Raw genomic sequence first — 11,432 nt, 5'->3', positions numbered from 1 at the left:
GGCTTACTTATATGGAGATGGATTCTTGATCGAGTTGATGATGTGATGGGATGTTTTGAGAAACGACTGATGATGGCATGAGGATGTGCATTCTTATGATTTGAGCGTGACAGTTGGACAGATCACCCGACTAGTTCGAGTCATGAGGGTCGACAGTGTACAGAGATGTGTTAGCATTTGTTGGAGTATCATGGCAGCAGTTCATACGAGGACAACACATGATGGGGTTGACACGATATGTTGCAATGGGCATGTAGCTTGAGATGGAGGGACCAGCCTTCCACGATGGAGAGCATCATGCGGAGATTGTGACGAGGTGGTTGATGATCATGGATTGAGATGATTTTCCGATGTATGACATATCGATGGAGTATATGCCTTGGTATGGTGATCTTGGTGACGAATGGTTGCCGGGATGAGATACTGTCGAGGACGACAATGACTTCAAGTGGGGGAGGATGTAAGGACCTGCGGTCCGTGCGATGGGCAGGGCGACTCCACCATGTGAAGGAAACATGAACGAATGCGTGAGAAGTGTCTTGGAGATGAGTTTATATGATGTTGGGCGAGTTGAGAGGGCGGTCCCACGAGTTGGGCCGGTCGACCCTCCACTAAGGCAAAGGCAACATGTTGAACGAGTCGTCTTGGGTGTTGGACATGGGTCGGCCGGGTGACATAACCCACCACCTGCTCGTATATATTGGAGGGTGTTTGGAGGCAAACGATCATCATTCGGCCAACATGAGTTCGAATAAGGAGTTCTGCAGTGCATGGATGAGCCCACACGACGAGCGGAACTCGGGTGAAAAACTCGTTCAAAAAATTTGGGTGAGAAACTCGGGTGAAAAACTTGTGCAAGGAACTCGTGCAAAAAACTCGGGCGAGGGTGAACTCGGGCAAGGTCGAACTCGAGCGAGGTCAAACTCAGGCGAGGTCGTTCAGACAGAACTTGGGCGAGGTCGTCAGGCAGAAAACTTGAGTGAGGTTGTTGGGCAGAAAGCTCGGGCAAGGTCGTCAGGCAGAAAACTTGGGTGAGGTCATTCGGGCAAACCAGACGAGGTCGTCAGGCGACTCGGGCGAAGTCGTTCGGGCGAGCCGGGTGAGGTCATCGGGAGACCCGGGTGACGTCATTCAGGCAAACCAAGTGGGGTTGTCGGGCGACCTGGGTGAAGTCGTGTGGCAACTGGGGTGAACAAGTTTGGGTGAACGAGTTTGGGTGAGCGGGTGGACGTGCAGACAGGCGGCCGGGTGAGGGTGCGCCATGCACGCCGAAATGAAGAATCGTGTGGATGAGCGACCCGGGTAGGGCACGCCGTGCACGACGAAACGGTGGAAATGGTGAAGTGTTGGAGTTGTGAATGGAGGTGTGACTTGTGCGGAGGCACCCATGTGTGGCGACTTGGTTACGACGAGCGCGCCCAAGTTGGGAAAATGACACGATTGTGCGACGAGGTGAAAGAAGGGTTGGTGAGTCGTGCGGCGACCGTGTTGAGGTGCCGACGAGCTGGGCAACTGAGTTTGCCGAAGTTTGAAAATTGGCTAAGTGTAAATTTGGGTTTCCCAAGATTTAACTTGTACTTATAAAAGAAGATTATATATATTGATTTGGGCATACTCATATTACAGGGAGTTGCCCCTCCCTTTATACTATTGCGTAATTGTATATGTGTTAATTGTTGTTGATGATGAATATGTATGGGTTTTCATTTGTATAAAGGACAAAGATAATAATTGGTAACGAAAAATAAATTGAGTATGGAATGTTAAGCGTAGTCGACAATCGTAAGTATTAGTGAAAAGAAAATGGTTGGTAGTGCCGCACGTCGCTATAAGCGGTTGAAAGACTACTGCAGGTGTAGGGGCGTTAATTTTTTTTTTTTAATTAAATTAAAATTAATTTAGTTTATAATTAATTTAAAACTAATATACTAATTTTTACCCTTAATAAACTATTAATTAATATTGTAATTCTCTAATATTTATATATCGGGAAACTCTTTGACTATGAATATGAAACTAATTTATTTATTTTAATATATATTTATAAATATATGTCCCTTTAGCTTATATTTTAAAATATAATTAACTATTTATAGATTACTCTATTTTTAACTTGTATAACTAACTAATATTTATATAATATCTTTGATAACTAATTTATTTATTTACTTAATTTAAATTAAGATATAAATGTCCCTTTAACTTATATTTTATTTAAAATATAATTAACTATTTATAGAATATTCTATTTTTAATATTTATATATTTACTTTGATTATTTTATGATTATAGTATATTAACTCACTTATTCTAATATATATTTATAATTATAAAATTGTTCATTTACGTTTATTTTAATAAGAAAATTAATAACCGAATTAACTTATTTGAATAAATAATGTTTATATCCTTCATAGTCAAACTAGTCTTTTCCCCGTCAAATCTAGCTGTTGTCATTTTAGCCGTTACTTGATCTAGAACTTTGGTCATTGGATATTCTACCCTATCTATTTATAATGCATAGCAAGATCTGTTCATTCAACTTGTCCTGACGATGAACCACATTGGTTGGTTCGTCAACAAAAATATCTCCATGTGATTTTCGCCGAAGATTCTTCTCAAAATTGATATGGACCAGAGAAGCCTAAATTCAATAATTATATTTTAATTAAAAAATATAAAATAAATTTCTAGTTATATTTAAAATATATATATATATATATATATATATTTAGAAAAATTAATGATGATGATGGTGGTGGTGGTTAACGTCCACTGAGACCAAACTTTGGTCTATGGGACCTAAAGAATCAAATTATTTAGTTTGATTTAAGATTTTATTCCTATGCTCAAAAAGCTTGAAGAGAAGCCTCTTGAGCTCACTATAATTTTGACATCGTAAAAGACTAGGAAGGTTAGTATTGCGACAAAGATGATGAAATTGAGATCTAATATGTGGTTGTATGCAGGGCACTCTAAGAGGAAGTGATTTTCATCCTCCATGTTCCTATTCTCACAGATATGGCAGATCCTTTCCATCCATGGTGTTTTAGGAATTGCCCAACGACCTGTTTCACTATGGAGCTCACGAGAGTTCGTTCTAATCTTCACTATATTAATTTTCTTCTCTGAGCTAGTTAAAACAGAGAGATATTTTTGATCTTCTAGGGTGGGATTGATGACCTTCTTATAATAACTTAATTTTCTTTTAGCTGCTAAATCTTTCTCACACCACATTTTTTCTTTGAACTTAGAAGTAACAATATTTTTAATGTTATTAATGTTTTGTAGTGCATAATTCATTGAAAGTTCATAAATTATTTTTTTAATTAATTTTATTTTCTTATTATAAATTATTATTATTATTATTATTATAAAATATTGAAAGTTGATAAATTATTTTTTTAATTAATTTTATTTTGTTATTATGAATGATGTTTTTTTTTCTTTTACATTAATAATATAATTTCAAATATTAATTAGTTTTGTATTTAAATTTATGTTTAATTTTTTTTATATTTATCTAATATAATTATGAAATTATCATGTAAATTATGAAATAACAAATGAAATCATATGAATATATGTTTATTTTTCCACATTTAGATACTACACTACTAAAATTGTCATGAGAATTATCAAATATCAAATAATATTATGAGAATATAGGTTTACCTTTTCACATTTACCTAATACAATTATGATATGACCATATAAATTATTAAATAAGCAATATATGAATACATAAAATTTCAAAACAAATAATTACTTTATTTTTTTGCAATTACTTAATATAATTATGAAATTATCATATAAATTATCAAATAACAAATATTTTTTTTTCTCTGCAAATACTAACTTCTATTAACTGAAAGGCAAAATATTTTTACATATGATCGAGGCGTGACAGCACTCGACAGAACAGAACTGCCCCGTTACAGACATAAGCTGGGGAAACCAGTTACAAAGTGCAAGAAACCAGAAATCAGACATAGAGAGAGACATGCATTGCCGAGAAGGAGAACTGAGCCAGCACAGAGACACAAAAGACATTGCAACCCAGCATATAAAGAGTCATCAAATTCCATCTGGGAGCCAAAAAACAATAGGACAATTGCATAGAAACCTGACCACAAGCCTGAAACCGAAGCCGAAACAAAAAGAGACAGTCCCAAGTGGCGCTACTTCTCCTTTGCTGGGTCATGGTTTTTCTTCTCATCCTGAGCAGTATCACCAGTCTTCAAACCTTCATTACCGCTTAAATCGCTGTCAGGGATTGCTATGGCATGTTCCGCCTCGCCATGAGTTCTGTCCTCAGCTGCAGGTCCTGTGTCTTCAAGGGGAGGAAGATTTTTAAGAAAAGCCTCCTGTTCATCTTTCTCTTTTTCCCAATTTTCCATGTTGTCTTTGTCCGAGGAATTCTCACTGCCTGGAGAGGGGTCAGGGGCGATGCAGGCCAAGGGGGAGACAAGGTTTTCCTCTTCCGAGAGTATAAGGGTAATGTGGGCAGTGACCAGGGGCCTGTGCAGATTACTTTGAAATTTGAAGTGCGTTGTTTGAAAAGCACTATTCGGAGTAGGTTTCCGACCAGAGCCAACAGAAGGCCCAGCTTCATGGACGGGGGAGGGATTGAACGGTTTCGGCGCCGTTTCCATGGCATGACCGACTGGAGGATGCAGACGGCTGTCACGACGCCCCCCTGAACGATGCCGCTTGCCCGAACGAACCATGATGACAGAAAGAAGGTAGGACACAAATGGGTTATGGACGGGATGACCAACAGGACGGAGTCGGGTGAGGCAAGAGGGATGCCCAACAGAGCTTGCGACCGACACCACAATATGACAGAGCTTGTAAACAACCACAAAAATTGCAGACAATAACAGAGAGCAAGAATCCAGAACAGGGGAGAAATTACCCTTGAGAGAGATGGTTTTGAGCTCGCGGCAATGCACCAAATTTAAGCCATCACCCACAGCTCCCGCAAACCAGGTTATATTACCGCGCGACTGAGCACAAGGCTTGGTGAGTGAACCATGGATCGGCATGATTATAACATGAGGCATGTTGCGTCGATCAACGCAGAACTTAAATGCAAATCCGCCACCCGATCTCTCATTAATATTCATTCCTTGCTCGCATGAGGTTACGTCCCGGGAGGCCACGCTGCAGCTGGCAGTATTAGGCATTAACTTCGTGCATGGAGAACTGTGGAGACAGTAATGCCACCCGAATCTGAGAATCAAATAACAAATATTATTATGTGAATACATAATTTTTTTAAACAAATAATATAAATTATCAAATAACAAATAATATTCTCTGAATACATAAATTTTTAAAACAAATAATACAATTATAAAACTAAGGTAAAAATTATCAAATAACAAATACAATATATAAATTTTTAAAACTAATATAAAATAAATAATTAAATTATCTTTTCACATTTACTTAATATAATTATAAAATTATATTATAAAAAATTAAACATAAAATAAATAATTGTAATTCAATCATTAATTAAAAAAAAAAAACACTTATTAATATTATTATGCTTGGTCTATAATATTCCCAACATTATTTCACCGGCTTGACAACGAAAAGTAACTGGGATCCTGATCTTTGGGGATCATGATCGCCAATTTCTTTTGGTAAATGGACTTCACCTTCAAACCTGCTCATTCATGATATCAGTCAATTCCAGTGGGCCGGTCGATAATGTTTGCCGCAACTGAGACTTGAAAATGACCGCTTGACACGCAAGTGTCCCACCTCACATCCACCCTGTGGAGAAAATAACTTATTCTCTCTCCATGCGTTGTCGTTTATCCCATAAAGCCGACTGAAAATCTCTGATTTTCTTCGCACGGATTTTGGCCGTTTAATCACATGGCTAGACTTTTAAGTTTTAATACAATTTCGCGACTTCATGTTTTGGCCAAGGAGGGCCGGAGTTTTGAATTTAAGGCATCTCGTGTGTTTGACAGAAGATAAAAAATTATAAAATATTGAGCTATTTATTGTGGACAACGACAATATAGTTGACCAAGTCAAGCATCAACCAAAGCAATTTTCTATATATTGCGTTGGGAAACTTATTCCAGTGAAAAGTGTGTTGAGCCTCAATACGCAAAGAAAAGAAAGAACGATGGCATCTGCAATTCCAGTTGAGCAGACTCGTGATGGTCTCGGTGGAATTATTGAGAAGCTAATGTCCAATGGAATTAACAATCTTCAAGTCCAGGAGAAGTTTATCCTGCCTCCCAACGAACGCCCTTGCATGTCTGAGGTCTCTTATTCTGACAGCATTCGGGTGGTGGATCTCAAAGATCTAGATGGCCCTAACAGAGCGAAGGTACTCCAACAAATCAGCAGTGCCTGTGAGGAGGATGGATTTTTCCAGGTATATATGTCAAACCTCAACAGTTTTTCAACCTCATGACTTTTTTTTTAATGTTTTCTGTTTTTGGAACACCGATGAAAATAAATGGAGTGAGTGAACACAAATTTACTTTTTATTGGTTAATGGTTTGGAATTATTTTGCAAAGCTGGATGGTTTTAAAAGTTACCAAATTCTTGTTGCAAATTCAACTATCCACTAATTAAATTGTTCCATAAAATACTAGATCTATGAACCAGAAATAGCTGATCATATACTGGAATTTCTTTAATAGCTAGTCATATACTGGAATTAATATACTGAGTGAGCATGAAGTTGAATATTTGAGTGACTGTATATTTTGTTGACCACAATATGGTTGATACGGTGAAGAGCAGATAGTGAACCATGGCATGCCAGAGACTGTCATGAAAAGCATGATGGATATCGCCAAAGAATTCTTCGAAATGCCCGTGGAAGATCGAGCATGTCTTTACTCAGAGAACCCAAGGCAGCTCGTTCGGCTCTCGACCAGCACGAATGTTAGCAAAGAGAAAGTCCATGACTGGAAGGACTATCTCAGACATCCTTGTCATCCTTTAGAGGAAGTCATCGGTTCTTGGCCTCAAAAACCTGCAGCCTACAGGTCGGTAAACAGCAATTTTTTAGACACAACTCATCAGATATGTCATGTAACTTGTTATGATTTAGCTTTTGCCTTTTTTTTTTACAGGGAAGTCGCTGGCAAGTACGCTTTGGAGATGAGAGCACTATGCTTAAAGCTGCTGGCAGCCATCTCAGAATCTCTAGAGCTGGAGTCTGATTACCTGGATAAAACATTTGGAAAACACGACCAATTGATGGTTATAAATTATTATCCTCCATGCCCAAATCCAGATCTTACCCTTGGTATACCAGGCCATTCAGACGGTGGGGGCATCACTGTTTTGATGCAAGGCGATGTGAGCGGCCTGCAAGTTCTAAAAAATGGAAAATGGGTTGCTGTAGAACCAGTACGTAATGCCTTCGTTGTCAACTTGGGAGATCAGTTGCAGGTTTGTAAAAACTACGCAGATCCCATAAAACATAGTTTTCAATCTTTGTAAAAGTTGCAGATAGACTTTATCATGATACTTGTGTGTTCCTTTTTGTGATTTGAATATATTAAAAAGGTGATCAGCAATGGGAGATTCAGGAGTGTTGAGCATCGAGCAGTAACAAACGCGTCGAGTGCACGTATATCAATTCCTACGTTTTACAATCCTTCAGTGGATGCGTTTATTGCTCCTGCACCATCCATGGTTGATGAAGCGCATCCAGCTCAGTACCGTGGACATACATTTGACGAATTCCTTGGAGTTTTCTGGAGCCAAGGATTGATAAAGAAAACTGTATTGGATCATTTCAAGATCCGCAATGCCCCATGATTAAGGTTGTATATCATCTCTCTACTTTCTTTATCTGACATTGACCAACATTATCTAATTTTAGTTTTAATACATGACGTGTGTGGCAGGTAAGGTAGCGTTCCATGTGCCAAGAACATATGTGGAGTAAACTATTGAAGCTGCTGTCACTGCCCTATCGTTTATACTTGTAGGAGTACAATAAGTGATAAATAAATAGCACATATCCCCCCATGGAGGCTAGTCTACCTAACTTTGTATTTAGGGTAATCTATCAGGTTGACTGTAAACAGCAATGCATAAATTGATGATAAATAAGTATATGTTTATGATTATTATTGTGCTATTTTGTAATGGTATGGTTCGTGTTGTTGTTTATGAGCGTGTGGTTCTTTATATCGGTGGTGTTGTTGTTTATAACGAAATAATTTTTTTATTACAATAAAACTATGGTGTTTTGAAAATTAAAATTTAATATTTTTATATTATAATTTTAAATCAAAATAAAATTCTATAATATTCATTTTCATTTTTATTTATAAATTCATCATTTACAAGGAAATATGGGTGATAAATAAGTATATGTTTATGATTATTATTGTGCTCCTTTGTAGGTATGGTTCTTTATATTGGTGGTGTTGCTCTTTATGTGGGTGGTGAAGTTGTTTATAAGGAAATAATTTTATATTAATTATAATGTTTTGAAAGTTGAAATAATATTATAATTTTAAATTAAAATAAAATTTTATTATTATTATTATTATTATAATGTGGGTGGTGAAGTTGTTTATAAGGAAATAATTTTATATTAATTATAATGTTTTGAAAGTTGAAATAATATTATAATTTTAAATTAAAATAAAATTTTATTATTATTATTATTATATATATACTATGTTTGAGAAGGATTACTTGATTATGTTTTAAATTTTAAATAAAAGCAAGTGAAGTATATTTTCCAAACTTTAAATGATATATTATTTTTATGATGATGATGATAGTGGTTAACCTCCATTGAGACTAAATTGGTCTATTGGACCTATAATTTTCTTAGTTTTTAATTGTCTGGCTCCTCGTCTTTCTTGGTGAGATTGATGTTGTAGCTTTCTTTTTTTTTCCTCTACGGTCTTCCAACTTCCTGTATCTTGCATCTCCTTCATCTCTTCTGGTTCTTGGGACATTGGTGTCTTAGCTTCGTGATCTATTGTGTTCGTCCTCTTGAACATAGAAAGAGAAGAAGTTTGGTATAGGAGATCTGCTTTGCTGTTAAATGAAGATTTATTTTGTGCGATATTCGAATTCTCATAACTGTCGGTGCTTGAGGGGTTGTCGAGTTCACTTTTTTGTTGCTGGGTGGGGCTTTCTCCCTGATTGTCTTGAGAGTTGTTTCTTTCTTGTGATTCAGAGTTTTCTCTAGAATATTCTTCTTTGATGACAGTGTAGTGTTGTTTTTGTGATCTTTCCCACCATGTAGATCTGTGGTGGTTTTTTCTAGTAGAATTTTTCTGAGAGGCTTTTGGGCAATTTTTGGCTAAATGGCCCGTCTCAAAGCAGGATCGACATCTGAAGAGGAAACTTTCATAATCGAGTTTCTGGTTCCACACATAGTCTTTACTTGTTAGTTTTATTTCAGTAGGGAATCCAGCGCTAAAGTCCATTTCCACACAGATGCATGCATAGGTGGTTCTGGCATATTCCTATGTTTCTGGGCACCTACAGTAAAATTTACCAATTGCATTTCCAATGAATTTTAGCAAGGAGAAATTCCAGAGATGCAAGGGTAGGCTTGGTAATCTCACCCAAACTGGTGCTGAGGTTATGACTGTTGTTGAGGGATCGAATGATGGGTTCCATGGCTTCATGAATAGGCCTGAGTTTTCCCAAAACCAAGGGCTGGAATCTAGAATGCATTGTCTGCTTTCAGGATTTTCAAAATCTACTATAAGGAAACCCCTAGCACAGGGGTAGATATTAATTTCATCAGAAATGACAGGCTTCCATACCTCCGAGATCCAATTGTGGAGAGCTGTCAACCGCGGCCAAAAACCATTGAACCGACAAATTAGGGCACTTTCGGAAAACTTCAAAACCTCATTGAGTGAGGCCTGGACCACCTGGACAGTGGGAGTTGGGGCTTCACTTACGATATGGGCAGGAGCTTGCCCTCTAGAAGTGGACAGAACTAAGCCAACAACTATTTTCGCGAAGCTGGGAGCCATATTTGCCCGTAGAAAGTCGAGACCCAACCACAAAGAGATAAGGCAAAAGATTAGATCTAGATCTAGCCGTAGAAGATTAGATCTAGAACCCAACCACAAAGAAGATTAGGTCTAGATCTAGATCTAGCCACAGAAGATTAGATCTAGAACCCAACAACAAAGTCTTAGTAAGTATTTTAATCTGCAAGAAATCCTAGTAGGAAAAATCCTTCTTTTAGTACCGAGAATCAAATCCTGCTCCAGATAAAAATAAATCACCGACTTTCGCTTCATGAACCACTCAATCTAGAGATGCGCATGTAAATGAGGACTTGCTCATAGATCTATTTTTGCAAATCTGAGATCAGTGATCGTTATGGAGAATGTCGAAAGAATAACGCTTAAGAAGAGCACCACATAGAAGCAGATCTGGAGCCACCGATCTGCTCATGCAGAGATGAAAGAACCCAGCCGCAACAGAGATGGAAGAACCCAACCACAAACGGAAGAACGCAACCGTAGACGGAAGAACTAAGAACTGCAACCGCAGATGAAAGAAGAAACGCAGCGGCAGAAGAAGCGCAGCCGTAGAACTAAAAAAAACATAAGATTTATCGCTCACTATATTTTTATAATGGTTATAAATTAATAATATTAAGTAATTATATTATGTTTTAATGGAAAATTAATAATTTATTTTAAAAATAATTTAGTTTATTATTATTAGGAAAAATATTATACAAAATACTCATTTTATATAGTTAACATATTATAAGTGAGAATTAAAGTTAATGTGAAGAATAACATTATTTTTTGTCACGATTCTAATTAAATTTAGTTAACAATTTATATTTATAATATTATAAATAATAAATGATTTTTTATTTTTTTTTAAAATATGAGTATTTTAATTGATAAATCTCATTTTCAAATGAATCCTAATTACAAAAGACTCTATATATAAAATATGGTATTAGATATAATTTGCATATCTATTTTTAATAATGTATTGTATTAGATATTTTTAATAATGTATTGTATTAGATATTTATTAATAGTGTGATTTCTCCATTTGGTTTTTGGTTATTTTGGAATTTTTATTTTTTAAATATTTGATAGATTTAATGTAAAATATAACTCTTAAGAGCAAGGTTCTAATTACATGGAACTTTACCTAATTTAGTCTCACATTTTACTTTAAAAACTAATACACAGGTTACATGTTGATCACCCAATAACATATTCATTTGAAATATATAAGATATTTAATTTTATTTTACACATTCATGAATATTTTATATATTTATATTTAAATGTATTTCAATTAAAATGATATATGTAATTTTTTCCTTATAAAATGATGGTTTCTGTGAGAGTTGAACGGTTGCAAAGTTATTTATAAAATTTAAATTAGTAATTGTTTTTGAAGGTATAATAAGTAAGTT

General features: G+C 36.1%; 1 protein-coding gene across 1 annotated transcript; it reads left to right on the top strand.

Annotated features, from left to right (window-relative positions):
- Positions 1 to 6,121: 6,121 nt before the first annotated feature.
- On the top strand, positions 6,122 to 8,124 carry LOC149147613 (protein DMR6-LIKE OXYGENASE 2-like). Its single transcript, XM_089440265.1, has 5 exons — positions 6,122 to 6,406; positions 6,782 to 7,029; positions 7,117 to 7,438; positions 7,556 to 7,815; positions 7,900 to 8,124. The coding sequence occupies exons 1-4, from the start codon at positions 6,152 to 6,154 to the stop codon at positions 7,808 to 7,810; spliced, it is 1,080 nt and encodes a 359-aa protein (XP_089296391.1). The 5' UTR covers positions 6,122 to 6,151; the 3' UTR covers positions 7,811 to 7,815; positions 7,900 to 8,124.
- The last annotated feature ends 3,308 nt before the right edge of the window (positions 8,125 to 11,432 follow it).

This window comes from Pinus tabuliformis, chromosome 9 (genome assembly GCF_031772625.1).
Source record: "Pinus tabuliformis cultivar Carrire ecotype Pingquan chromosome 9, CPIR1, whole genome shotgun sequence".
Lineage (NCBI taxonomy): Eukaryota > Viridiplantae > Streptophyta > Pinopsida > Pinales > Pinaceae > Pinus > Pinus tabuliformis.
This window is presented reverse-complemented; position numbering and strand designations above follow the sequence as displayed.